Below are 26893 nucleotides of genomic sequence, written 5' to 3'. Positions count from 1 at the left end.
TCTCCCAGTGATTGGCCAGTAGACAGTTCCCGTGGCAACTGACACCACACTCACAACCCCTAGCTCTAAGGGCATCACCGGCATCCTGTTAGCCGCTTTGAAGCCAGGGCACCCAGACGGCGCCTGAAACTTATTGCGCATGTGCATTTCCTTCTCACTGATTGGCGAGCGTCCTACCCTTGCTCCCTCCCACCACGAGCTCCCTTAGCAACGGTCGCCGTTGAGACGGAGGGAGACGCCCCCTGCGGATTGGTTACACCGGCCTCTCTGCGGCGTAGATTGGCTGAGGCGTCGCTGGAGGGAGGGCTTGGCAGTCAGTCCCGGCCCCAGAACCGGCTTTCCCAGGACCCGGGCGGGACACAGCCTGTGGTGACCCGTGACGAGGAAGAGCGACGAGATGATCCGCCAGAAGTCTAGCCAATTCATGGGGCTGAAGATGCAGTCGGAGTTTGAACAGCCCTCCGAACTGCAGCGGGAACTCGAGAAGGACCTCAGCTCTATGGAGGAGTCCGTCACGCGGATAGCAACAGGTGTGCGGACCGAGTCCGGGACCGCGGCCGGCACCGCGGCCTCGGTAGCAGCGGATGAAGATCCTGCAGCCAACTTGTTCCCGGTGAGGGCGGGACAGAGTGGTCCGCTCATGTTTGTAGAAGGGCTTCCCGGCAGGGTGCCACCGTCCTTATGCTTATTTTTTTTTTTTTAAGATTTTATTTATTTATTCATGATAGTCACACAGAGAGAGACAGAGAGGCAGAGACACAGGCAGAGGGAGAAGCAGGCTCCACGCAGGGAGCCCGACGCGGGATTCGATCCTGGGTCTCCAGGATTGTGCCCTGGGCCAAAGGCAGGCGCCAAACCGCTGCGCCACCCAGGGATCCCCCGTCCTTATGCTTATTAACGTTCAAGACGTTTCCTGGGTGCCTTGGTGAAGAGGCAGGGGTGTGTGACTCCGATTGTTAAATGCTCATGAATAGTAGTACTTACGGCCTTTTGAAGCCCGGCCTGCCAGCGTTGCTCATACATAACCTTTAACATGAGAAGGCAAGTTAGCAGGTTCTCAGGCCCGCTGGAGATTCCCGAAGGGTCAGGGACTGGGGCCATGGACAGCACGGCTCCGCCTGCCCAATCCGCTTTCTCTCCGCAGCCGCCGTTGCCCCAGCCCCGGATCTGCATGTGGTGAGTGTGAAGTCTTGGGGAAAAGTTACACTTTACACTTGGCATTACTCCTCCCCAACAGTCCTGTCAAACAGCTAGGGCATTCCCCATTGTACAGATGAGGAAACTGCAATTATCCAAGTTAAGTAGAGCCTTCCTGCCTCCCCAGGCCAAAGAAGGAGGGTGGGTGGGAAGGATAGAGCCAAAGACTAAGGATGTAAATGGAATATGGACTGCTATGGAGCACTGTATAAATGAAGACACTGAAGCCACATGGGGCGTGGAAGAGTCAAGAATTCAAGTTTCCTAATCCTCAGCTTTCTAAATGAAGAGGATTGTAAGAATTCGTTTAAGCCATATCCCTTATTTATTTATTTATTTTATATCCCTTATTTAAAGATGAAGAAAGTTATACCCAGAGAGGGTAGTGGAAGGGCTAATCTTCAAACTCAGGTCTCCTGGTTCCCAGTCCAGTGTTTTAGCCATCCTAGCCCTGTCATGAGACTAATGCCTGACGGCCACCAACACCTTTTCTCCTCTTTTCTTATTACAGGAAGTATTTGGACATCCACTCCATGCACAGGCTGGAGAAGACAGCCAACACTGAGGAGATGAGGGAGTATGGGGGGACACAGGGGCGAGCAGAGGAACTGGCTCCTGGGGGAGTCTAAGGGGGCTAGGCTGAGAAGGCATGAATGCCTGCCTCCAGAGCACATGGTGCACCAGTGTGGGGTGGTGAAGGGAGGCTACTTCAGTCCCTCCTTCCTGTCTCCCTCCCAAGGGTGCTAGCTGAGCTCTTGGGGCTAGGCTATCCTGAGCAAAGCCTGCGGGATGCCATCACCCTGGACCTCTTCTCCCATGCACTCATCTTCTGCCGCCAGCAGGGCTTCTCACTGGAACAGACATCGACAGCTTGTGCTCTGCTCCAAGATCTTCATAAGGCCTGTGTTGGTGAGAGAAGGCTACCAAAGGGCTTGAGCCCAGGGGACAGAGGAGGCTGGGATGGTCCAAGTGACCACAGGAAGTAGTGGATTACCACCTGCAATCTTTGTTCTGTCATCACAAGCAGTATCACCACACACAAGTTATTTCAGCTGTGAAACCATTTCCTTATACACAGCACCAACTTTATGAGATTGTTCTGAGAAATACTGTAGGTAGTATTCATAAATAGAAACACAGTGCTCAATAAAATAGCTCCTCTTCCACCTCCCACTTTCTTCCTGGGACAGATTTCCTGCAGAATGTTTAACAAGAGCTGAAATTGCATATTTCTTATTTTATCGTATATCACTTAACGGCAGGACCTCGCCTGTCTAGAATGCCTAGGATGGTGCCTAGAATGGTGCACTGTGGGTACTATCCGTTGAGTGAGTTAATGAAACAAGCAAGGACTTAAACTTAGATCTGTTGACTTCCAAAGCTCATGCTTAATGAGTAGCTGGTGAATGAGTGAAATAAATGGTTATCTGGGACGGGACTAACTTGTCACATCTTGCTTTCCCTCCCAGCAACCCCACTGGGCAACGTGGAGGAATGTTACCACTACTTCACCAGTGTCCTTTTTTGCCATGGAGTCAGGGTCAGTTCCCCTGGAATGGGATCTCCATTGCCTTCTCCCACACTTAGCACCTTCACCTTCCTCTGAAGAGGCAGGGGGCTCCGCCTGCTTAGATGGCCGGGCACTTGGAGAAAAGGTCAGGGTTCTTGGAGGTGGTCAGCCCTCTAACTCCCTATCATCCCCACAGCGGCCCCCCTTCAGTATCAACCTCTTTAGGGAGGAACAGCTGCTGGCCCTGGCAGACTATGTAGTCAACACCTACTTCCGCCACTTCAAACTCTACAAATATGTCTTCACGCCCCAGGTACGGAGGCCACCCTTCATCTCCCCCTTTCACCCAGTGCAGATGTCGTCCTCTCAGCCTCCCTCCTCCTTCCTCTTCACAGGTGCGGCTGGATCTGTCTTTGACTTACATGGGGCTACAGCCACCCACGCTCTGGCCAGAGGAAGAGAAGGGTAAGGGAGAAGGGTAAGGGAGAAGGCTGGGGCTGGGGCTGGGGCTGGGGCTGAAGCTTCTTTCTGCTTCTGGCCTGCAGAGAAAGGCGGTGAGGAGGTGGAGGAGCAGGAAGCCACCCCACAGGAGGAGGCAGAAACCATGGTCCAGCCAGAGCCAGAGCCAAGTGAGGACGGGTTAGGATCCCCTGTGACTTTGGGCAGGTAGAAAATGAAGGGTTTAAGAGTACATCAGGACTTCAGGTCTGTTTTAGGCACAGTGTCCTTTCTCCAAATGATGTCTTATGCAGAAGCCCAAGGTGACAAACAGGTAATAAGAGTGCAGTACCTGGCGGTGAAGCAGGAGCTCTAGGAAAGGATCATCATAAAACCAATTACAGGGGTGCCTGAGTGGCACAGTTGATTAAGTGGTCAATTCTTGGTTTCAGTTTAGGTCCTAAGCTCAGGGTCGGGAGATTGAGCCCCATGTTGGGCTCCATGCTCCTTGTAGAGTGTGCTTGAGATTGTCTCTCTTTCTCACTCTGCCCCTCCCATTCATGCATTCACACACTCCTCTCTCTAAAATAATCTTAAAAAGAAAAAAAAAAAGACAGCACATATTTGGCAATACTGTGGTGCTAGGCAGGCTTGTTTTAAGCATTTTACATTTAATCTTCCTTCAGTCCTAGGCACTAGGTGCTATCCTATCTACCCTGTACACAAGAGGAAACCGAGATATGCAAAGATTAAATCACCTCTGTAAGGTCACTTATCTGCTGATCACCAATCCAGAGAGTCTAGCCTGGCCAGTTCCCCCACCTCTCTCCATAGAAGGGCCAGCTAGCCTTTTCTGAACAGAAGCTACACTGCTACTTGTGTAGCTCCCAGGGGCACCCAGCTAGGGGTCAGTTCCTCAGCCCCACAGCATTTCTGACCTGCCGCTTCTTCCCTGCACCTGCAGGCCAGGTCTCCATCCTACGAGCCTACATCAAGACCCAGATGAACAAGGAGTTGAGGCAGCTCCAACAGCTGATGGAGGAGCGGCTCCAGGCCAGCGAAGAGAGGCTCAACAACAAGCTGACCACACTAGAGCAGCCCTTCCAGCTACCTCCTGGCAAAGGCAAGACCAAGACCAAGTGACCCCCAGCATTTTTCTCAATAAAGGCCTTGGGCAGGGCAGCCTCATCCCCGCCCCCATCCTGAGCGCCTTCTGGGCTCCCCTACTAAAGCCAGACACCAGACACCAGGCACTGGCTCCCTCCAGCATGCAGATTTTATTGCAAATGCAGCAGAGGCAGCATTGACAAGGCCAGGCATGCTGTTGCGAGTGGCTGCCTTCCAACTCAACTCTGATCCCAAAACCCTGGCTGGTGGGGACAGGTGTACAGGGCTGGTCTTTATGGTAGTATGAGCAGTGGTGGGCCTTGCCAGGCAGGCGGGCCTGTGGCCAAAGCCCAGAAGGGCTGGAATGATAAAAATCCTCCTCCCGGAGAGTACTGCATTCTGGTGTTCCCCAGGGCTGAAGCACTAGCCCAGTGCCAGCATGGCGTCCTCCTCAGAGATAGCAGCTGAGTCCCCCTCCTCTTCAGGGCCCATGATGGGAAAAGGCCCAGGGGGCTGGTGCTGGAAGAGCGCGGCTCGGTTCTGTTGCTCACCCTTCTTCACCCAGTGCCCATAGAGCCGGAAGGCACAACTGTCAATGAGGCGCCGCACTGGCCGCAGCGCATAAGGGTCCCTCAACAGTGCACTCTTGGTCAGTGGCCGGACACGCTGGGTGCTTAAGGCCACTCGTCCAGCAGCAAGCACAGTCCACACTGCCACCTGGGAAGAGGGGACAGTGTGAGCTCCAGTGGAGCATCCACTACAGGAGAAAGATCATGGGACCCGGACACTCTCAGGCTTACCCGGAACCGCTGGCGGGGGGTGAGGTTCCAGGGTTGGCTGCCTTCACAACGCTCAAAGAAGGGGTGCTGTAGGGCTTGCTCAGCTGTCAGGCGCTCCTCAGGATCCACCTGTAGCAGCTTTGAGATCTAGGGGAAACCCCAAAGCATGAGAGCCAGCTCTTGGGCCTCCTTCCTAGCCCTCTCATGGCCCCAGCTCACCAGGTCCTTTACAGTGTTGGAACGGTCATCCCACTCAGGTGAACTAAACTGGTACTGGCCCTCCATGATCATGCGTAACATCAGGATCTGACGTCGGTGCCAGAATGGTGGTGAGCCAGCCAGGAGTGTAAACAAAATCACCCCACAGGCCCAGCTGGGAAAGAGAGCAAAGTTAGGCAGGACCAGGTGCCAGGCAGATATGTCAAACAATGGGACACAAAGGAGGAAGGAAACAGAGAGACCAAAAACTTACAGGTCAACCTCCTTGCTGTAGCCGGGGTGGGTCTCATCCATGGAGCATTTAAGGATCTCTGGTGCTAGGTAGCCTGGGGTCCCACACAACTCTGGGGAGAGAGGCTGAGATTGATGGATGCCACCAGCTCCTTCAAAGGCCCATAACTCCAGACCTCTGCTGGAGCCTCAACACTGCCAGGGCCGTACGTGTTCCCATTCTGCTCCTGCTCGCCCTCCACTGAGGGCTGTCCTAGCCCCTCTATCCCTGTTGAACAACTCAGATATCCACCAAGGTTCCTGGTGGCCTTCCTGGAAAAACCTGATTTTCGGATTGACTTCAAGGTCCTACCCCACCATATCTTTTGCCACCTTCAACCCACCCTCCCACTCCCTAACTTTTTGCCACGTTTTTATGTACATAATACATAAGGAAAACGAATTTTTACTCTTTTCTATGTTCCTTTCTACCCAAACTGATTCCTCCTATGATTGCTATTCTGTGTAGCAGACTCATCACTCAAACAAGGAGAAGGAGTGGGCATATGGAATTTCTTAAGGTACATACTAGGTAAGTCCCTTAAGACTAGGTAAAACCTTTCCCTGCCCCCCCTCCCCCCCCCCCGTGTGGCCTCAGGCTCAAGTCTAGACTCCTACAGCACAAAGCACTCCACAACTTGATCTGAACCTCTTATTTTTAGCTGTTTCTACCACTTCAGGCGCCGATTCCATCCCAGCAATTGCCAAACTGTTCCATGGCATACTTCCAAGAAATCTTAATAGGCCTTAATAGGCCTGACTCTCCTGGGAAATTCATCCCCACAAAAGGTATTTAAGAATGCCTACCGCGTACCAAGCACCATACTAGACACTGGTGAATTAGATGTGCCCTTACCAAGCTGTCTACCAGAAAGAGAACACGAAAGATAGAGTAAGATACCAGAACAGAAAGCAAGGGATCTAACTGGACCTGGATCTTTAATGTGAAACCTGAATTGCCAAAGCCAAGGGTGAGGTTGGTGTGGAGCAGGGGCAAAGATGGTTCCAGAATGAGGAAAAGTGTATGGGGAAGCCCAAAGGGAAACAAAGCATAGCATTCACAAGACAAACATATTAAGTCCATATGTTAAGAAGATGAACTCTGGAGTCAGATGGCCCACATTCAAGTCCCAGCTACCTGACTATGGGCAAGTCCCCTCATTTCTTTAAGCCCATTTATAAAATGGTGATACAGACTCTATCTCAAAGAGTTGTGGAGAGGATCTAAAGAACCCAGCCAAAGACTCAGTGTGGTGCCCAGTGAACCTTAGCTGTTAACAGCACAGTGCAAAGCCGCTAAGGGAAAGTAGGAGTTTATTGGCTCTAAGGAGTCCACAGTCAAATGTTGTGAAGTTTCCCGTTTGCGCTAAAGATATTAGTCACAACAAAGGGATTAACAATGGGTGTGTCAAGCACATCAGTTGAGAAGCACTGTCTAGCCACATCAGGCTCTTCCTAGTACCTAAGCAGCACATTGTGATCCTGTCTCCACCAAAACCTAAACAAGCAGCTGAGTCCTGTTACCCTCCTCCCTCCTCTTCCTCATGGGACCAGCCCAGCTCTGAAGCCCCCTGCTCTGTGCGTCCCTCCAGCTGAACTAGGTGCTGCTCCCCGCTGGCCTCCTCTACATAGTCCCTCACCTGCCGTGTGCCACAATCTGTCCCCTCTCCCACCCAGACCAGAAAGCCCACTCTGAAATGCACACAAGGCTTTGCACCCAGAAGGTCCTTGGCAAGTGCTCACTGACTTCTCCCCTTTTCTTGGTAGCTGGGTACTCCACTGTCAGACCCGGCTAACTAGCCTCAGGCCTGGGTCTCCTACCCTCCCAAGCCTCTCAGGGCACCAGGACCTCTCACCTCGGAGCTTCTCGCCAGGTTCCAGGTGGCAGGAGAACCCAAAATCTGAAAGTCGGATCTGCATATTGTCATCTAGGAGAATATTCTCAGGCTTCAAGTCTCGGTGCACAATGTTGTTAGCATGGAGAAAGCTCACTGCTTCCAGCAGAGACCTCATGATGGACCTGGGGGAGGCACAGTCTTCTCTGCTTCTCCCCACCCCACCCCAGCCCCTGATCACCCCAAAGGTAGCAAGCTCAGTCATTACCTGGTCTCCTTTTCTGAGAGGGCCACTTTCTCTGTGAGATAGTCAAACAGCTCTCCCTTCCGCATCCTAAGGGATAGGAGGGGTTGGGAGGTAGGTGTACCTTTTGTGGGGGCTGACAAAATAAGCCAGCACGCAGAGAAAATACCATGGAAGAGGTTGGTGAAGAGACACCCCTCTTTTTTTTTTTTTTTTTTTTATGAGCAATTAGAGTGCTCCAAGAGTGAACAGGATGCCAGGGACAGCTGGCCCAGGGGGTTGGCAGTAAAAATACATGCACTGTGCCATGAGGGGGCTAGTTTAGCAAGAAAAAGTGCCTTCTTGTGCCAGTAATTTACAGGAGGTCCTCATTATTTGAGAGTAATTGTATTCACAGAGGGCCTTTTAAAGGGAATTTTTTTTTTTTTTTTTTTTTTTTTTGCAATCACACGAGGGTTTACTTTTAAAGGGAATCTATTTAGACCATGGACCAAAATTTCACAATTAGTAACAGTAAAAAGTTGTTTCTTTTTATCTAGTCTTTAAAAACCAGGTTATAATTGCAATTCTAAGTCAATCCTCGAAATCAGGTGTTTGGGTGCATATGATTGTTCTGCAAAGTTGCATGATGAGGTGACAGACACTTCCCACTGCCCCTCACCCCACAACTTTTGCAGAGGGTCATTTCTGTATGAATACTTTGTGAATATTTTCCAGGGGTCTCCCTTAAATATTTGCTATTCAAACCATTCTCTTTTGAAGTACCTTTGTACTGGTTTATATTATATCGTATAACATCTCACACGCGGATTCAGACTACCCAGAATATGAATCAATGGGCAGAGATAAACACCATGCAAGGTATTAAACAGCAAGAAATGGGGGAGAGAGAGCTGTTGATAAGTAGTCAGTTCTTAAAACAGCCTATTCTTCCCTGACAATCTTATAACCATGGGGAACTGGGACAGTGACCCCTGGGGTCATGAAAACCCTTTTTAACTGGCTGGTCACTAACACTCTGGGCGAACTTGACTAATCAGGGCACCTAGGGAGAGAGGCCAGGGTCACAGGCACACAGGAAGGTGTGAGCCAGGGGAGTCTTAGCCCACTGCACTGTCAGGCCAGGGCCACGCACAGAGGGGAGGAGAAGGCTTCTCAGATGAGGGCAGGGAGATACTCACAGGTCAAACACCAGGAACATGAAGCTAGAAGACTCGTAGGAATCGATGAGAGTGACTGGGAAAGAGGCAGAAAGGCAGAGATATGGAGATGGAAAGGAGCGGATGCGTGTTAAAGGGGCGTTCCACCCCAAGCTGGCTGTGGGCTGTTACCGGGAAGGAAGGAGAACCAAAAGGAGGCAGTAGGGACTCAAAGGCTGGCCACACTCTGAGGTGGAGCAGAGCCATGACAAAGGGAGCAGAGGCACGGAGGCAGTGTTGGGGTGAACTGGGCTGTGGGCAGGGCCAGCAGGAGGTGGCTGTCAGCTAATAGGAGCAGGGAATGCAGCCTCACTGATGTGGGGGTGGCCGGCGACCTGGCGAAGGATGTGCGTCTCTCGCCGCGTGGCTTCTCGCACCTCCTCTAGCTGTTCAGGACTTAGTCGCTCAGCTGTCACCTCCATGATCTTCACCGCAAACTCATGGCCAGTAGCTCGATGAACGCAACGGCGCACCACGGAGCTCACTCCTCTGCCAGAGTCAGACAGCACACAAGTCAGGGCCTCCTGCTCTCTCACTTCCATACAGAGTGGAGTCTTGCCATCCTCATACCCACTGTACCATACTCTGAGGACCCATCTGGACAACAAGACAACCTCCCAAGGAGCTCACTCTGGCCTACAGTAGCTTCACAGTAGCCTCAGCAAGCAACCTGGGTACCCAGCAAGGTGTAACACAAAGCTTACAGGGAAGGCAGCTGGGGGTCCTAGGTTCACATCTAGTCTCTGTCACTCCCTGCATGGGTAAGCCAAGGCAGGTCCTCTCCACACTGAGACCCAGAACCTGCCCCTTCCCCTGCAATCCCACAAGGAGAAAGCAGGAAGAAATGATCTAAGGCTCCCTCCAAATTTTACTCACTTCCCTGATTACCACATCTAAATCCCAAAGTTCTATAATATCTCAAGTACAAGGGGGTCCAAATAAATATTAGGCCATTGACTGGACAACCAAAGTTGTGAAGTGGATCATTTTGGTTTAGGTCCCAAATTTGCCATGAATTAAACTCCAACAAGTGTCCCACTGACGTAGGTCTCTGGACTTCTACTTTGCCGGCTCTGAAATGTGGCCAACATCTTAAAGAGATGTCCAAAGACAGGAGGAAAACAGAAAAGTCCATTTGGCATGGTGAAGAGAAAGTCCTAGATAGGTATGTACTTGCTTGGAATCTGTCAATTCCTTTTAAAAAAAAAAAAAGTTATTTATTTGACAGAGAGAGAGCAGGGACGGGGGAGCAGTAGAGGGAAAGGGAGACACAGGTTCCCCGCTGAGCAGGGAGCCGGATGTGAGGCTTGATCCCAGGACCCTGAGATCATGACCTAAGCCCAAGGCAGACACTTAACTACTTGAGCTACCCAGGTGCCCCTGTCACCAATTCCTTATGATCCTACAAGTACCTCAGGCTAAGTGCAAATCTCTCCAAGATCAGACCTCACACCCACATTTCCTGTGCTGGTTCCCTGGCTGCCCTTCACTGCTTCCTTGCCCTTACATAATTCCCTATGCTTAGAATGCCTGTCATCCACATCTCTGGTTCCATCAAGAGATGTAAACCACTGACCCTCCAGCCAAACACAGACCACAAATGTGTTGTTTGGTCACGGAGTTGTTCTTTTCAAATCTGAATTCCCATCTTAGGTGGGACAAGAAAGTTCCAGCTCCTACAATGCTCACCACTTTCTGCCCTCTTACTCTAGGCCACTTCAGATTATCCATTTATTTATTTCAGACAGAGAGAACAAGTGAGTGTGCAACCACATAGAGGGAGAGGGAGAAGTAGGCCTTACTGAGCAGGAAGCCCAACTCGGGGCTCCATCCCAGGACTCTGAGGATCATGAGCTGAGCCAAAAGCAGATGCTTCACAAACTGAGCCACCCAGGCGTCCTGCCACTTCAGAGTTTTAATTCCCTGGTCTCCATTAATGGTAATGCCACTCCATCAGATTCCCAAACTAGAAATCTTGGTATGATTCTTGGCTTTTTCCTCTCCTCCACAATCCACCACATCCAACCAGTGTACTCCATTCTGTGTTTTTCTCAAATCTGTTTCCTAGGACTTCACCCCCACAGCTATATCAGCCTCCCCACTGATCTCCCTGCTTCCAGTCTCAGCCACTGCAACCCATCCACTGCACTCCTTCCAGAATGAGCTTCTTATGATAGTCCCAATCATGTCATTCATTGCTTAAAAACTTTCCGGCTTAAATCCCCTAAGTTCTGAGCGTTCCTACATTCCTCAGCAGGACCCCTAGAGCCAACTGTGCTCTTTCTAAATGAGACCTAATAATTTCAACATTATAGTTAACTATGGAGGGCACTCAAAATTGTTTTCTCTCCATATTCCCTATTACCTGCGAGATAGAAGTCAAATCCCAGTTCCTTCACCTGTCATTTAAGGCCTTCCACTTTCTTTTCAGCCTCATTTTTGGCTTTGTCTCTGCTATTCAATCTTTGCTTCGTTGACTTGTAACTTATCACCAATTTCTAGAATGTGGCAAGCTCTTTTAAGGCTTCAGACCTTTATACGTGAAGAAACTGGTATTCTGGGAAGTCATTTAGTGAGAGTGTGCAGATAATTAACCATGCAGGAGAAACAAAGGGAAAACACAGAGGAGACCAGGGATAAAATCTTAAAGATTTTATTTATTTATTTATTCATGAGACATAGCAGAGAAGGGAAGCAGAGAAATAAGCAGAGGAAGAGGCTGGCTCCATGCAGGGAGCCCAATGTGGGACTCAATCCCAGTCACCTGGGATCACACCCTGAGCCGAAGGCAGACACTCAACTACTGAGCCACCCAGGCATCCCTGAAAGCACATTCTTTTTGTGTTTTTATTTCCAATTCACAGATGCTATCTCCTTAGTATCCCCTTGCTGAGTCTTCCTTCTCTTAACTCCTTACTGGTAACAATGCTCCAGGGCCTGAACCTAGGCCCCTTTCACTGTCTCCATATATTTTCTCGCCAGCTACTATCTGTATGCTAATGCCTCCCAAATTTATTGCTCTAGTCCACTCTCTCTCGAGTTGTAGACACATGTACCCATTTGACAGCTCCAGTTGTATATCTCAAACTTAACATTTCCATAACTGAACTCTTGATATGCTTGGCCCTCCCAGCAATCTGATCCACCTCAATCTTCTTCATTTCAGAAAATGGTACTCAAGTGCTCAAACCCATAGCTTAGACCTTATTTTTGTTTCTTTCCCTTCCTCTCATGGCCCATATCCAGTCTCTCAGGAAACTATATCAGTCTCTCTCCAAATCATCACCTCAATCTATCCATTTCTCCCTGTCTCTACCACCACATTCTAACCTAAACCATCACCAATTCTTGCCCAAATCAATCAACAGCTTCCTAACTGGTCTCTATACATCCATTCTTGTCCCTCCCTTATTTATTCTCTACAAAAGAACCAGAATGATTTTTTAAAAATGTATTAACACACTTGGGTTGAGCATTTACCATGTGCCAGGAAGTGTTCTAAGACTATCATATTAATTCTTACCACCCTCACAGCAACCTACAAGGTGGAATATATTTTTATTCCCAATTTAAATGGTGAAACTGAGGCACAGAAAGGCTAAGCTCCTACCCCCCAAATCACAGAAATGTAAATGAGGTCATGTTACTGTGCTGTTTGAAACCACCAGTTTCATTAGAATAAAATCTAAATTCTTCATTCTGGCATAAGGCCCTACATAATCTAACCTCTATTTACCTCTCTGACTTAATTTCCTCCATCTTGTTCCACTCTTACTACGTTCTAGTCACCATGATCTTCTACCTATTGCTTGAATAGGCCCTTTCTTGTCTGTGCCTTTGCATGTGCTGTTCCCTCGGTCCCAAATACATCCTGACTCAGCTCACAACCTATTCATTCCCATCTTTCAAGTCTCAGTCCTGTTCATTACTCTCATTCCATCATCTGAGCATATGAAGGCCTTTTTGTTTGTTTGTTTTTGTGTTTATCGGTCTCTATAACTGCAATAGAAACTCCAGAACAGAAAACATATGGGTCTTGTATCCCCAGTGCCTTGCACACTGCACCCAGCACACTGGACGTGCTTCGGAAACCTTTGATGAATACATGTTACCTGCCACTGTCTCTATAGGTGTGGACTTCCTTCCAGGCTCTGAACTCCTACTCACCTTTCAAGACCCAAATAGCACCCCTTGTGGAAAGCTGTGATTTTCTGAGCCTGATCACACACAACCTGATACTACTTGAATGTTCATGGGTCTTTTTCAATCACTTCACCTCTAAGGCATAAAACATCTCCCCTACCCGCCCTGTGTTTAGCTTTGTGTCTGGCGGACAGTACCTTTTTTAACTTTGTTGAACACATAAATGAGTGAATTTGGAAGAAATGGGGGTTGACCCAGAGGAAGAGTTTAATCACCAAATGTTCCTCTACTAACCACTGTTCTCTCCTATTTAGAACTATCCAGCACTCCGAGGGAACCGTGTATTCTGCACATCTTGTTTCCGTGGCTTAAGCCTTACCTGCCAATGACGTCCTTAGGGTCGTACTTCTGGTAAAACTCTTTGGCCGCAGCCCAGTCGGGCAGCTCATCCTCCGGCCCCACGTCCAGCGTCATTCTGAAGGTGGTGGGGGCCTGTGTGGAGGAAACGGAGGGCAGTGAGGGCAGTGAGGGCAGTGAGGCCCAAAGGCTCTGGGAGGACGCACATCGCGGCTCGCGGAAGCGCAGCCCTTGTGGCTGGGGCGCCAGGATCTTCGGGGATGGGGACGGGGTGGGGTAAGGATGAGGGCTGGGGAGACCCTACAAAAGGGCCTAGACTAGGGCGGGAGGGGTGTCAGGGCAGGGAGGGGGGCGGGGAAGGGAAAGGGAGAAGGTGCGGAGGAAGAAGGGAAGGGGCACACTGGTAGGTGGCTGTTGCTGCGCAGGCGCACTTGGGTGGGTGCTGGGAGGGGGCGCGGGGTCTCGCGCAGGCTCACCCGCGGGGGAGGATAAAGAAGCCAGGTCGACGCGAGGCCGCTCGGTCGCGGGGTTCGCTTCTCGTCCCTTACCTTACCCCCGGGTGGCGCCGGCAACGACCCCCAAGCCCCGCCCCCATCCTGTCCGCCAATGGCCAGCGCCGCCTGAAGACTGAGGTTCAAAAACCCTTCCGATTGGAAACTGGCAGCCCAATAGGAAGCGGAGAGTCGCGAGGCTGGCGCGGGCGTTGGAGCCCTAAGGCTGAGACGCTAGGGCAGGGGACAGCAGAGGGCGGAGCTTATTGGATACTGGGGTTGTAGGCCCGGAACGGGACCCGGAAGTTAGGTTTACCCGGAAGTCTGACATCTGTGTACCTAGGACGTCCGACTCGCTGTGCCTCTGGTTCCCTGACTTGGGCATGGCTCCCTCATTCTCCTCCTAGCATCACTATCCGAATTCGGCTCTTTTAGAAATTGGCAGCCTGATCCAAAATGCATGCTTTGAGGGGCCGCCTCCAGCTTTGAAACACTCGTAGCGCAAAGCTTGGCTCCAACTTGCTACCTGATGCGGACTTGGACAAACCACGGCCCATCCCCCAGAAGAGGCTTCTTAGTCCTCTGGCTGCTCCGATTTTGGAATACCTCCAAAGCCCTCGTGCTCACCGCCTGGGGTTACACGTTTTCCCAGTCTTCCACCACCATCTCCCAAAAGCCTTGGGGTGTGTCCACTCTTTTCTAAGCTTGCACCTGCAGAGTTGTAAGAAACTGCCAGAATCGACTTACTTCATAAGCCTTTCCAGTGCACAGCTCAACCCTGGCGTTCACCTAGTCATTCAATAAATATTTGCTGAGCGTCTAAACGCTAAACTATCAGCAGTAGGGTGGGGGTGGGGTGAGGGAGTCCTTACCTTTGTGGAAGTTATGTTCCAGCAAAAGAGGCACAGAATGAATTCATTTAATCTTCGATCTTAGAAATGTCACCTTGGGATTGCAACCGTATAAGAGAAAAACGAATCCAAGTAACTTTTTAATGGACTACTTTGACTTTATACTATCAATCTAAAAAGAAATTGCAAAGGAACCTTAAACTTAGTAGGCCTACTGTTTAGTAGTATAATGGGATAATTATTCAGAAATTTAGCAAGTGGATATATATATATATATTTGCAAATGAATAAACATTGATGTATTTGGCAGTCAAGGTTCTTACTGTGGGACTATGGAATTTGGGATGGGGAAAGGAAACTTATGACAAATTGGAGGCATGATTTTAAAAATAGATTTAAAAGATTAAATTAGATATTTTCTATCTCTAACCTCTGAAAGAGCTTAGAAGCAGGAACATCTCTGGAGTATAAGCACAACTAGTACAGATACTGATTTCAAAATAACAGTCTCCAGTTCAAGGAACTAGGACTCCTTGGGAGAAATGGCCAATTCCCAGGCTGGAGCAGAGAAAGTATAAGATGAGCCTGGAATAATTTGTACCAGAAAGCAAGTGAAGAAATGTGGGTAGTTATTAGGACACAAGAACCAGGTTGATGCAATTTCCACCAGCCAAAGTCAGGAACAAAAAGAATAATCAGACTGAGAGGGCCATGGGGAGCCTTCTAATGTGCTAGAAACATTCTATTCACGTAGGTAGTTATACCAATGGGTTCATATGAAACATGCACCAAGATACACACTTAAGATCTGTGCACTTGGGACACCTCGGTGGCTCAGCAGTTGAGTGTCTGCCTTCAGCTCAGGGCCTGATCCCAGAGTACCTGGATCGAGTCCCACATTGGGCTCCCTGCATGGAGCCTGCTTCTCCCTCTGCCTGTATCTCTGCCTCTCTTTCTCCGTGTCTCTCATGAATAAATAAAATCTTTAAAAAAGAAAAAAAAAAAAAAAACCTGTGCACTTTACTTCATGTAAATTATACCTCAACCAAATATTTTAAGAAGGATGACAGTAATGGATATAACAAAACGAACTAAAAAACAATCTGAGACCGTATTGGCACTAAAAATTGTAAGAATTTAGGAACGAAGGGCCTTCCACATACTTTCCAATGGCTCTGCAAAAATAGTATGTGTACTTAGAATGATCTAAAACAAATGTGGTAAGAGGCGCTTGGGTGGCTCAGTTGGCTAAGAGTCTGCCTTCAGCTCAGATCATGATTCTAGGGTCCCTTGATAGAGACCTGAATCGAGCCCAGTGGGCTCCCAGCTCAGTGGGGAGCCCGCTTCTTCTCCCTCTCGCACTCCTGAGCTCCTGCTCCCCCTGCTTGTGTTCTCTGTCAAATAAGTAAAATATTTAAAAATAAACAAAACAGACGTGGTGAAATGTTAAAAATTACAAACCTAGGTGAAGAGCATACATGAATTCATTGTACTATTCTTTTATTGTTTAGTAGGTTTGAAAGTTTTTTCAAAATTGAATTTAAAAATAGTTTTGGAACACCTGGGTGGCTCAGCAATTGAGTGTCTGCCTTTGCCTTAGGGCATGATCTCAGAGTCCTGGGATTGAGTCCCACATCAGGCTTCCTGCATGGAGCCTGCTTCTCCCTCTGCCTATGACTTTGCCTCTCACTCTCTGTGTCTCTCATGAAAAAATCTTTTTAAAAAATAAAAATAAAAATAGTGAGCTTAATCACTATGAGGGAATGGGATAGTCTCCTCTAGTAAACTGAAGCTGCTGATTAATGAAATATTAGCTTTAAAAAATATTTGTTAAAAAAAATCTTTCTAAAATGCGTTACCCTGATGCCCACGCAGGCAGCACCTTACACCAATTAAATTGTAATCTCTAGGGCTAAAGCCCAGACATAGTGCTTTTTAAGGCTCCCCATGTGTTTCTATTGTGAAACCAAGATTAAGAGCCATTGCCCTAGGTATGGCTTCCACCCCGTGTTGTAACTCTAACCTTTGGGGTCAACAATGGATGCTCTTCACTTTTCCTCCCTGGACCACTTTGGAACACTGAAGACAACCATCCTCCCCTTTGATCTTCTCTCTTCCGTGTGCAACAAATATCTCTAATTCCTTTAGGTACTCTGCTGATCTCTGGATTATGGTGAAATAACCCAAAAATTCAATTCCCCAGGACACGTGTACTCCAAGAGACATGTATGAGAATGTCCACAGCAGCAAGATTTATAATACTCCCAGATTGCAATCATCCCAGAAGTCCACCAAGAGAAAATGGATAAATTGTAATATATTCACACAATGGAATAATATACAGTCATGACAACTACACCAAATATTGATGAATCTCACCAACAATGTTAAGTAAAAGAAACCAGACATAAAAAGAATTCTTTGGACTCCATTTATATAATGTTCAAATGCAGGCAAAACTAAACCCATTGTTAGAAGCCAAAATGCTAGGTAGGGGCAGCCCGGGTGGCTCAGCGGTTTAGCACCGCTTTCAGCCCAGGGTGTGATCCTGGAGATCCGGGATTGAGTCCCATATTGGGCTCCCCGCATGGAGCCTCTTCTCCCGCTGTCTATGTCTGTGCCTCTCCCTCTTTCTGTCTCTCATGAATAAATAAAATCTTAAAAAAAAAAAATGCTAGGTATCTGTGGGAAGAAAGGAAGTAGTAGTAATTGGAAGGGGTATAAAAAAGGTTTTGGAGCTTTGGCAATGTTCAATTTCTTGACTGGTGGTTTTCAGATGTCTGCTTTGTGTTAACTTAAAAGCTGTGCATTTGATAAATAAATAAATAAATAAATAAATAAATAAATAAATAAATAAATATTTTTTAGAAAAAAAAAGCTGTGTATTTGTTTTGGATTTTTCCTGTGTTATGATATACTTCACAATTGAAAATATGTTTGAAATATTAGCAAGAGGGCAGCCCCAGTGGCTTAACGGTTTAATGCCACCTTTAGCCCGGGGCATGATCCTGGAGACCCGAGATCGAGTCCCATGTAGGACTCCCTGCATGGAGCCTACTTCTCCTTCTGCCTGTCTCTCTCTCTCTCTCTCTGTTTCTAATAAATAAATAAAAAAAATTTTTTTTTAAGATTTTATTTATTTCTTTGTGAGAGACAAGGAAAGAGAGAGAGAGGGAGAGAGGCAGAGAGACAGGCAGAGGGAGAAGCAGGCTCCATGCAGGGAGCCTGATGTGGGACTCGATCCCGGGTCTCCAGGATCACACCGTGGGCCGAAGGCAGTGCTAAACCACTGAGCCACCTGGGCTGCCCTAGATAAATAAAATCTTAATAAAATAAAATAAAAAATATTAGCAAGAGGCCCAAGATAAAGGATATGAAAATTCATTTTAATCCTACAGAGCTTCACATCTAGGGCAGAGACTCACCTCCTGCTGCCATCCAACCCTTTCATTCCTCTCTAAACTCTAGAACCAAAGTGTCTGGGTTCAGTGCCAACTCAGCCTCTCATTAGCTATATGACCTTGGATGATTGCTTCCTTAACTATCAAGTGAAAAAAATGGTACCTCCTACTGAGTGGCTCTGAGGGCTGAAAGAGTTAAGAAATAGAAAATGCTTAAGAACACAGCCTGGAGGGACACCTGGGTGGCTCAGTGGTTGAGCATCTCATGACCTTGAAATCACAACCTGAGCTGAAACCAAGAATTGGACACTCAACCAACTGTGCCACCCAGATACCCCACCTTGCTTCTTTTTAAAAGAGATTTTAGGGCAGCCCTGGTGGCGCAGTGGTTTAGTGCCGCCTGCAGCCCAGGGCATGATCCTGGAGACCCGGGATCGAGTCCCATGTCAGGCTCTCTGCATGGAGCCTGCTTCTTCCTCTGCCTGTGTCTCTGCCTCTCTCTCTCTCTCTCTCTGTGCATCTCTATGAATAAATAAAATCTTAAAAAAAAAAAAAAAGAGATTTGGGACGCCTGGGTGTCTCAGTGGTTGAGCATCTGCCTTTGGCTCAGGGGGTGATCCTGTAGTCCCAGGATCGAGTCCTGCATTGGCCTCCCCTCCCTCTGCCTATGTCTCTGTCTCTTTCTGTGTGTCTCTCATTAGTAAATAAATAAAATCTAAAAAAAAAAGAGAAAAGAATACAGCCTGAAATATAGGAAGCACTCCATAAAGAGCAGTGGCTGCCACTCCTCTTCCTATCGGGCCACACGGTCTCTGGTCATATATACAGAGAAGTTGGGGTCTTTCCAAGAAGGGAAACTTCCAGGAAAAGGATAAAAAGAAGACCCCTCTTGGAGCTCTAAGTAAGGGAAAATGCAGAGTCTTGCCACCAGTCAGATGTCCAGTCTGGCTCTCGCCAAGGGCCCAGAGAAAGTAGGGGAACAACAATTAGACAGGAGAGTTTCACCACTAAAAAAGATTTTTATTATAAAACAAATTCTAATAAAATCAGGCCTGGTCTTCAACCCCACCTCTGGGTCAAGGCCCCTAAGATGATGTAGGCTGAGGGAAATAGGGGATGGTGGGCACTGAAAGAACAGAGCAGGCTGGCCTCCCCTCAACAGTCTCAGCTGCTGCCTTCTTTTGGAAAGGTCTAGAAGAGCTCTTCCAAAGCCCTTTGAGAGAGGCACCATCCTTCCAGCCAGGAAGGACCATTGCCAGCCTTAGGCCGAAGCAATGCTGCACTGCAGGATCCAGGAGGTCTCGCTGACTCTCAGCAGAGGCCACCCAGGGTCACTCAGCCTGGGCGATGGCGTAGGAGAGCAGCCACAGAAGCAGGGGGCCCAGAATGAGGACCGCAAGCCAGACGGCAAAGCTGGCCAGGATGAAGCTCCGGGCCCGGGCCCCCCAGTGCACTGCCTCCTCGAACCGGCCTGCCTTATGCCGCTCTTCCGCCTGTGGGGGCAGGTTTTAGGTTAGGTTCTTCCCCTGCTTCTGCCCCAAAGTGCCCACTGCCCCACACCAATCCTCCATCCTTGTCTTGGTTCAAAACCTGACACCCAAACCCCCTGCCCTCCCTTTCCAATGTCTATTTCTCATGCGTCATCTGCAAAGTAAGATTCCCACTCAGCTCTGTGTACTTGTTCAAGTAGCTGTTAACGCTCACAAGATCACATATGGGAAAGTATTTTTCAATCCTCTTATCTCTCATCCTTTTCTACTTATCCCACATTCATTCAGAATTTGGAATCCTTGACAAGAAACTGTGAGCTATCTTCAGTATTTCCCTCCTGTCTAGGTAAACAAAACCCCCTTATTAGCTCAGGCCTCTTCGCTGTCATTATTATGCATTGTTTTTTGGATTTTGACCTGACAAAGCCAGAAATTCTCATGATGATAAAAATAGTTTCTGATCGTTAAAATACAGCTAGGGTTGAGAAAATTCCAGCATGGTATTTAAGTTAGCCTGTGTGGCTTTTCAAAAGTTACATGTGCAGTCTCGGCTAGATGTTTGGAAATGGTGGAACCCTCTCAAAAATCCCAGTATCTTTCGGACCGCTACAGATTGCTCTAGGCGTTGTTCAACTGCTTCAAGTCCTGCCCCTTCCAACCCATCCTCCCTGTAGGCACTGAAATACAAACGAGACCATGTCACTCTCCTCTGCAAAAACTGGAGAGTACTTTCAAGGCCCTTGGGAATCTGGGCCCACTTCATCTGTCACCATTCCTCACTGGTTTAGTCATGTGGCACTAATAGTCCAGGCTTTGTACACATTCCTCCCTTCACCTGGAGTACCCTTTCACCCTTAGTCACTCATCCTTTAAGGTTACTTTCTTGTCACCTACTCTACATACACGTGTATATAATCACACGTACATATCCTCCCTAGCTTTCAGGATACCTTGTTTCCTCCATCACAATACTGATGGGCTGCATTCCATTAATAATTATCCATTTTCACAGTTCTTTCTTTCATTAGCCTGTGTGGGCCCTTTGAGGCAAAAACCATGTCTTATTCTTATTTCTGATACCAGGCCCAGAGCCAAACTCTGACAAGTACTTAGTAACTGTGTGATCAATGTAAATAGATCCAATACACTAAACCATTGCCTGTCTACACCACCTCCCACTGCTCCCATAGGAATTGCATTCCTCACCTTGATGGCAAACACAAGGGCCACGACTCCCAGGCAAGAGCAGCCACAGATAATGCTAGTAGCTGCCAAGTATCGGAGGCGGAGCCAGCAGCATCGGATGGGGGATGGAGAATGAGCAGCTTCCATGTTGCTCACCAAGGTGTCCACTGCCTTCTCCTCGTCCTCCATCACCTGTGGGCGATACAGTCAAGGTACTTGTAAGCCCAACAACTGAGCCATTGGTCTGGCTTGGTCAGACTCCACCCCTCTCTCTGATGTGTCCTTGTGACCTAGTCCAGCTCTCAGGAATGCTGCCTTACTGGGGAATTCCTCAAATGACTCATAGACCAAGAGAGGAAATGTGTGGCCGGAATCCTTTTTTCTCAGCCCCAGATTCTGAGTCTTTAAAGGCAAGCCTGTGTGAACATAGCATTATCTGTATTACTTAACTGTTTTGACAAGTAGGGAAACACAAAATGACAGGTGCATACTGACAAGCAGGAGAAACACATTATCTCAAAAAGCTGCAAGGAATCAAGATTACACAAGTCAAGTGATTTTAAACAGTATTTAAAAGGGCCTTAAAAATTATCTCAAGTTCCTCAGAAGCTGCCCCTGAATACTGAGGGGTCACAAAATGGCACCCCAGCCCTGTATCCCACCCACTTCAAGCAAAGTAGCCATTTCATGTGAAAACACAGTGGATGAAAACACAGGGAGGGGAAAGGACCCGGCTAGGCTCCCTTCATAGTTGAGGAAGCTGAACATCAGGAATAACCTTATCTTCCCAAATCGGGCCTCCTTTGCTAGGCTGACTCCCTGTTACTCTCTCCATTTTAACCCAGGCCACACAATTAATTCAGATAACTCTATGACCTCATAACCCACACAGAAACCTGCATAATGATGCTCTAATCATTTCTCATCTACTAACTTCTCAAATTCTCTTGAGCTGTGGCATCAAACCATCTTTCCACCCTCATCTCCAACCATCCCTACGACCTACATAAAATAGAACCATTTGCAGTTCTCTGAACATAAGCAACAGAGAGTCAAATAAAGGAGGCAAGATAAGCAGAGCACAAAGAATCTCTGCCACAAGGCTGCAGGAGAGTGGGTATGAGGAAAGAACCGATGAGGTAAACATAGTCATTAGGGGGAAAATGCAATGAGAGCATCCAGGGAGTTGAGATCAAAGAAAATGTAAAAATGAACAGGGGCTCTTACCTGTCTATAGGCCTTGAGGGACTGTGAGTTTCGGCTCCTGCCTCAGGTTTGATTTGGCTTGGGTGGAGATGGAGCTGACTCAGGTCTCCAAACCAAGCCCAGGGGTGGGGTTGGGTGGCCAGCCACCACCTGAAAGGCCCCGGGAGCTTGGAAGGGGGTGTGGCTGACTCAAACTAGTTTGGCTGGATGGAGGAAAGCAAAGGTGGGGGGGGGGGGGAGGATAGAGCAATTGGAGGTAAGATGCCTGCCTTCTGGAAAAGGAGTGAAAGCACCTGAGCAAAGGGGTAAAGCAGGAAAAAAGTCTGAGGCATCAGAGAGCTCTGGGGGAGTCCAGGAACTAAGGGAATAGGAGGAGAGAAAAAAGTATGAGTTGGAGAGACTTAAAACAGAAACTTTAGGAAAAGGAACCCTACCAGATCAGATATGCCAATCTTTCCTCCCCTTGGGTGATTTCTGCCTCAAAGACACATAATTCTGGGTCAGATATCAGGTACTAGGGTTTTGGCAAGAACAAGAGAGAGGAGAAAAATGATGCCCAAGTTCCCACCCAACCCTCCACCAGACCAGAAAATCAGAAGCCTCCTTACGCGGATGCTCATACAGAAACTAAGTTTATTATTTTTTCTTCTTAAAAAAAAAAAGAAAAAAAAAAAACTCATGGTAGAGAGAAGCCCCTCCCCCTTCCCCTAAGGGTGAGGGGCCATGAAAGATAGCTGGGGAATCAAGTACAAGGGGGTGGGGACAGAGACTATCTTGCCACCCTTAACACTGCCCAGCCATGTGGGGTGGAAGGGAAGGGGTTATGTGAAGAGCCCCATTTCCATGACAACCAGTTGCCTACCCCCTACTTTGGTGGAAAGAAGGGAGAAGGCCCCTTTGTCTCCCTGGAGGCTTTCCCCCCTCAAAAGACTTCAAGTAGTGGTTAAGAGTCAGGCCTGGTTGTGAAGGGAGAGGGGCCATGGCGGAAAGCCTAGGTGGAGGGGCAGCCCACTCACGTCTTGGCCTTTCGGCCTCTGTGACTAATGGTAGGGCCAGCCAGGTGGGGAGGGGCACTGCTGCGCAGGATGCGCTGGTCCCCTTGGTTAGTGGCCCCACCAAGTCGGCGGGGGCCAGGCCGGCGACGTGGGGTCCCATCTACTTCCTCCTCCTCACCTGAGACTTCAGCCTCAGACTCCTCTACTGAACCCTCAGGCCCTAGGGGACTTGGGGGCTGTAAGCGGCCCCGCTTTGCCAGCCCAGGACCCCCGCCAACTGGTGCCCCTGCCCGTTTGCGAGGCACCTTCTCAGTCTCTAGTGGGGGGACTAGAGACCCTGGACGCAGCCGGGTCGAACGCAGTTTTGGAGCTAACGAGACCACGGGAGGTGTCAATTCTAACCCGCCTGGCCCGCTATCTGCTAAATCCAGGTCATCCTGAATTACAGCCACCACCATGGACCCTTCACTCTTTCGTCCCCGCATTCCCTCTGCTTCAAGCCGCAGGCGGGCCAGGCGGGTGAGGGGGCGGCTTCCATCCTCATCAGAGGAACTACCCTCACTCTCCCCCTGGCCCTGGGGTTGCCGCCGCCTCCCCAATCCACAGCTCTCAAGGACAGAAGAGCTGTCACGGTCCAAGACAGGGAGCTGGCTGGGCCGAGGTGACGGTGGATTCTTGGGAGGTCGGCCCCGCTTCCGCTTGGGTGGGGATGTTGAAATGGTGAGATTGGTGACAGTGTTGGCGACAGTAGCAGTGGGACAGGCTAGGAGTGGTGGGAGTGGTGGCAGGGGAGGTGGTAGCGGGAGTGGCTGTGTCCGGCTCTCTAAGTTGCCATCCCCTGGAGAGGAAATGGTCCCAGGAAGGGGCAAATCTCGTGCCTTAGGGGGCCGCCCACGCCTTCTTTTCTCCACAGGTGATAGGATGATGGGCTCGGGTCTGTGAATTGGCTGGGGTCCAAGACTAAGCTGGGGTCCCAGGACAGGCTCCGCAACAATAAGGGTCTCGGCCCCAGGGACTGGGTCAGCCCCATTGGTTTTTCCCTTAGGGGCAGATGAAGGTACCTCATCCACCCCTCGCCCAGCATCTGCTGGAGACCTGTTCTTCTTGGGGGGCCTCCCCCTCCGACGTTTCACAGCAGGAGGGGTGATGGCAAGCAGTGCCCCTTCTCCATTCTCTGGGCTGCCCCCACCAGTCACCCCTAGCTCAATGCGACGGCGAGCTATGAAGGGTTGCTGAGTTGGGGTGGGCAGTGTGGATGGGGGAGCAGCTTCACAGGGCCCACTGGTGGGAGGTGAGGATTCTGGCCCTGACATGCTGCGGGCAGATGGGCTTCCTGGGCTGGCACCAGTCTCAGAGACCCCAGGCACTAGGGTGCTGGCAGTTCCCCGCTGCTGTCGCCGTCGCCTCACCAGTTCCTTCTCCTCTACCACAGTCACCAGCCGTCCTGGCAGCTTGCGGAGAACTTTGGGGCCTGGAGGCTGCCCTGGCCGACCAGCCCCCTGACCCCTAATTTCTACATCAGCACTGGTGCGACGCCGAGGGGGCCGGGCAGGTGAAGGACTCTCAGGTGAGGAGGTGGCGGAGGATGAGGTGGATGGGGCTGCGACCTCTGCTGAAACAAGTTCCTGTGGCTTCTCTGGGCTGGAGGTTGGGGTCTGGGCCTCCACCAGCTCTTCTGAGCTCTTGTCAGCCTCCAATGGCTCCTGAAGTAGCTCATCAGATGCTGCTGAAAGTGGGAGATCCAGCCCATTGCTCTCACTCAGACACGAGGGCACCTCCTCACCATCAGGCAGCACTGTGAGGATGGTCCCCTCAGCAGGCTCTGGCACTTCCTGCTCTTGACCGTTGGGGACGCTGTCAGCCTCCAGGGTTGGGCTAGGTGCAGAAGAGGCGAGAGAAAGGTTCTTCTCTGATATAGGCAGGATCTCAACAGCAACTGGCAACAGATCCTTAGGGGGCACAAGAGTAAGCGGGGAAGTCTCGGAACTGGCCATATCAGCCAGCTCCAGGGACTCGGTAGATGCCAATGCTTGTGCACAAAGCTCTGTCTCAGGCCCCAAGCCCAAGGGGAGGTTTGTGACTGGGGGGGAGATGGGCACAGAAGGTAGACCAAGCAGGAGAGGGGAGGAAGGAGTTGAAAGAGAGGTCTGGGTGGGAGGTGGGGTATGAGCTGGTGGAGGAGTACAGGCAGGAGGAGGGGTACAGGCAGAAGAACAAGAGGGAGGAATCTGTGAAGGAGGAAGTGGTGGAGAAGGCAAGATATGAACAGGAAGCATGGTTATAGGGTTTGGGGCTGAAATGGGGATTGGGGCAGGGATTGGAACAGGGATTGGGGCAGGAATTACAGCAGGAGCTGAAGCTGGAGGGGGTCGAGGCCTAGGTGCTGGCCGGGGAACTCTCTCCCTGGCAGGGCTGCAGCGTGGGGGTGTGGAAATGTTGCGGGTATGATGGGTGGATGTGACAGGAGTGTGGTTTGCCCCTTGAGTCTCAGCCCGGGCTCCACGAAGACGCTCACTGACACGAGTCCCTGGCCTTTCAGGGGCCTTGGCCTTCTTACTGCGCCGGTGACTGCCTCCACCAGTCCCACAGGAAACCTCATCCCCAGCCCCTGGCCCCTCCTCCTCCTCTTGGGGTAGGCGGAACACCTCCTCCTTGGCTTGGTCCAGGTCCTTGCGGGCAGCTTCCACTTGCTCCTACCAAGAGAGCCCAAACAGTGGGTGGTCAGAGGGAGGCAAGCAGGGTGGGGAGCGGGTAGAAAGCAGCCACTTCCCCCTTCAATCCCCACCCCCTAGAAATACTCACTTCTGCCTGCTTGAGTTCCTCTCGGCTCACCTCCTCCAGTGAGGCTTCCAGGAATTTCATGGCATAGCGCTCAATCGGGGTCAGCTGTGGGAAGGAGCAGTAGTGATGAACATACAGGTTTGGTAACCGGGGCCCATCACCCTTATTTTCACCAGAGAAGACAGAAGGAGGATCACAAAGTCTAGAGGAAGTAGTTGTGAAGAGTGAGGTTGAGAACTAGTGGGTCCAACACTGACCTGTTCTACAAGGGCAGCAATTTCCTGCTCAGCTCGGGACATCTCTTCATCTTCCACGCCAGGTCGGTTGGCCTCCTCTCCCTCACCAGTGGGAAACCCGTCGTTCTCATTGAATTCTGCCAGCTCAGCCACCTGTTCAGCCTTGGCCTGGGTGGCTGCACGGATATCCTCTTCATCCTCTGCACGACATAGTGCCTGCAAAGATGTGGGGAAGAAAAACCAGGAAAATTAAAGAATCCTACATCCTTTGGTTTGGTTCTGGCAAAAATTAAAGGACAAGTTAACACCAAACCAGGCTTACAACTAAGCTCAACTCCCTTCTCAGCCCTCAAAGTTATCAAAGCAATGCAGTATTCCACAGAGGATGAAACAGATTTCACCTGGAGGCCCCCCAGTAAGAACTGTTTTTAGAAATCTCTAGCTCGGGATCCCTGGGTGGCGCAGCGGTTTAGCGCCTGCCTTTGGCCCGGGGCGCGATCCTGGAGACCCGGGATCGAATCCCACGTCGGGCTCCCGGTGCATGGAGCCTGCTTCTCCCTCTGCCTATGTCTCTGCCTCTCTCTCTGTGTGACTATCATAAATAAATAAAAAACAAAAAAACTTAAAAAAAAAAAAAAAAAAAAGAGAAATCTCTAGCTCTGTTTCCTTTTCCATGCAAGTTAGACTAAGATCTTAAAAAGAGCAGTCCCACAAAGCTTTAGATACAAAAAAATCCCTCATTCTTTTTTGCACTGAGATATCTCTTGACAACAGACTAACCACACCTGATTTTTCCCATGATGAATATCCAGAAAGGTCACACCGAAGTCATCAAGGGATGCAACCTACGGTGTGCCCAGCAATGAGGAGAAGACACTTGGTAGGGAAAAACATCTCCATGGTACTGTACACCTGTAGTTCCTAAACATCTTCTTCTGAAAAAATACAAACACCCACCC

The 26893-nt window shown here is 49.6% G+C and overlaps 4 protein-coding genes and 1 long non-coding RNA gene across 14 annotated transcripts in view; 2 read left to right on the top strand and 3 right to left on the bottom strand.

Annotated features, from left to right (window-relative positions):
* Positions 1 to 2: 2 nt before the first annotated feature.
* On the top strand, positions 3 to 5787 carry CFAP119 (cilia and flagella associated protein 119). Of its 4 annotated transcripts, none has more exons than XM_072836533.1 (9): positions 3 to 613; positions 1145 to 1176; positions 1709 to 1774; positions 1937 to 2106; positions 2667 to 2737; positions 2904 to 3020; positions 3103 to 3172; positions 3253 to 3346; positions 4110 to 5787. In XM_072836533.1, the coding sequence occupies exons 1-9, from the start codon at positions 398 to 400 to the stop codon at positions 4450 to 4452; spliced, it is 1179 nt and encodes a 392-aa protein (XP_072692634.1). In that variant the 5' UTR covers positions 3 to 397; the 3' UTR covers positions 4453 to 5787. The 4 variants fall into 4 exon arrangements, with proteins under 4 accessions (XP_072692634.1, XP_072692637.1, XP_072692635.1 ...); XM_072836534.1 differs by having other exon boundaries at positions 24 to 613; positions 3253 to 3336; positions 4110 to 4333; XM_072836535.1 differs by having other exon boundaries at positions 389 to 530.
* On the bottom strand, positions 4404 to 13916 carry PHKG2 (phosphorylase kinase catalytic subunit gamma 2). 2 transcript variants are annotated; one of them, XM_072836531.1, is made up of 10 exons: positions 13775 to 13916; positions 13321 to 13433; positions 9112 to 9287; positions 8781 to 8835; positions 7624 to 7689; positions 7377 to 7540; positions 5504 to 5594; positions 5251 to 5404; positions 5053 to 5178; positions 4404 to 4969 (listed from the first exon to the last, which is right to left on the bottom strand). In XM_072836531.1, the coding sequence occupies exons 2-10, from the start codon at positions 13413 to 13415 to the stop codon at positions 4676 to 4678; spliced, it is 1221 nt and encodes a 406-aa protein (XP_072692632.1). In that variant the 5' UTR covers positions 13416 to 13433; positions 13775 to 13916; the 3' UTR covers positions 4404 to 4675. The 2 variants fall into 2 exon arrangements, with proteins under 2 accessions (XP_072692632.1, XP_072692633.1); XM_072836532.1 differs by having other exon boundaries at positions 13847 to 13877.
* On the top strand, positions 10013 to 13572 carry LOC140638728 (uncharacterized). Its single transcript, XR_012035716.1, has 2 exons — positions 10013 to 10737; positions 13256 to 13572. It is a non-coding gene; the product is annotated as an uncharacterized lncRNA (long non-coding RNA).
* A 5124-nt stretch (positions 13917 to 19040) lies between the features above and the next one.
* Positions 19041 to 22536, bottom strand: TMEM265 (transmembrane protein 265). The gene is made up of 3 exons (XM_072836521.1): positions 21944 to 22536; positions 20738 to 20908; positions 19041 to 19534 (listed from the first exon to the last, which is right to left on the bottom strand). Exons 2-3 carry the CDS (start codon positions 20903 to 20905, stop codon positions 19373 to 19375), a joined length of 330 nt encoding a protein of 109 aa, XP_072692622.1. The 5' UTR covers positions 20906 to 20908; positions 21944 to 22536; the 3' UTR covers positions 19041 to 19372.
* Positions 22536 to 26893, bottom strand: part of SRCAP (Snf2 related CREBBP activator protein) — a 33625-nt gene continuing 29267 nt past the window's right edge. For all 6 annotated transcript variants that reach the window (XM_072836513.1, XM_072836517.1, XM_072836516.1 and 3 more), the window contains 3 exons: positions 25956 to 26150; positions 25720 to 25803; positions 22536 to 25610 (listed from right to left, as the gene is read on the bottom strand). In XM_072836513.1, coding sequence (XP_072692614.1) covers positions 22935 to 25610; positions 25720 to 25803; positions 25956 to 26150 — 2955 coding nt within the window. In that variant the 3' untranslated portion in view covers positions 22536 to 22934. The remainder of the gene's footprint in view (positions 25611 to 25719; positions 25804 to 25955; positions 26151 to 26893) is intronic.

Source organism: Canis lupus, chromosome 8 (genome assembly GCF_048164855.1).
Source record: "Canis lupus baileyi chromosome 8, mCanLup2.hap1, whole genome shotgun sequence".
NCBI classification, from domain to species: domain Eukaryota; kingdom Metazoa; phylum Chordata; class Mammalia; order Carnivora; family Canidae; genus Canis; species Canis lupus.
Note: the sequence above shows the minus strand (reverse complement) of the source record. Positions and strands in the feature narration are given on the sequence as shown.

Coding starts and splice junctions, on each gene's coding strand:
- CFAP119 (XM_072836533.1), top strand. CDS start 398: ATGATCCGCCAGAAGTCTAGCCAATTCATGGGGCTGAAGATGCAGTCG. Junction 614..1,144: donor CTGCAGCCAACTTGTTCCCG/GTGAGGGCGGGA, acceptor TTCTCTCCGCAG/CCGCCGTTGCCCCAGCCCCG. Junction 1,177..1,708: donor CAGCCCCGGATCTGCATGTG/GTGAGTGTGAAG, acceptor TTCTTATTACAG/GAAGTATTTGGACATCCACT.
- PHKG2 (XM_072836531.1), bottom strand. CDS start 13,415: ATGACGCTGGACGTGGGGCCGGAGGATGAGCTGCCCGACTGGGCTGCG. Junction 7,690..8,780: donor ATGTTCCTGGTGTTTGACCT/GTGAGTATCTCC, acceptor CCTATCCCTTAG/GATGCGGAAGGGAGAGCTGT. Junction 4,970..5,052: donor CCCCCCGCCAGCGGTTCCGG/GTAAGCCTGAGA, acceptor CCCTCTTCCCAG/GTGGCAGTGTGGACTGTGCT.
- TMEM265 (XM_072836521.1), bottom strand. CDS start 20,905: ATGGAGGACGAGGAGAAGGCAGTGGACACCTTGGTGAGCAACATGGAA. Junction 19,535..20,737: donor CCCTTGTGTTTGCCATCAAG/GTGAGGAATGCA, acceptor CTGCCCCCACAG/GCGGAAGAGCGGCATAAGGC.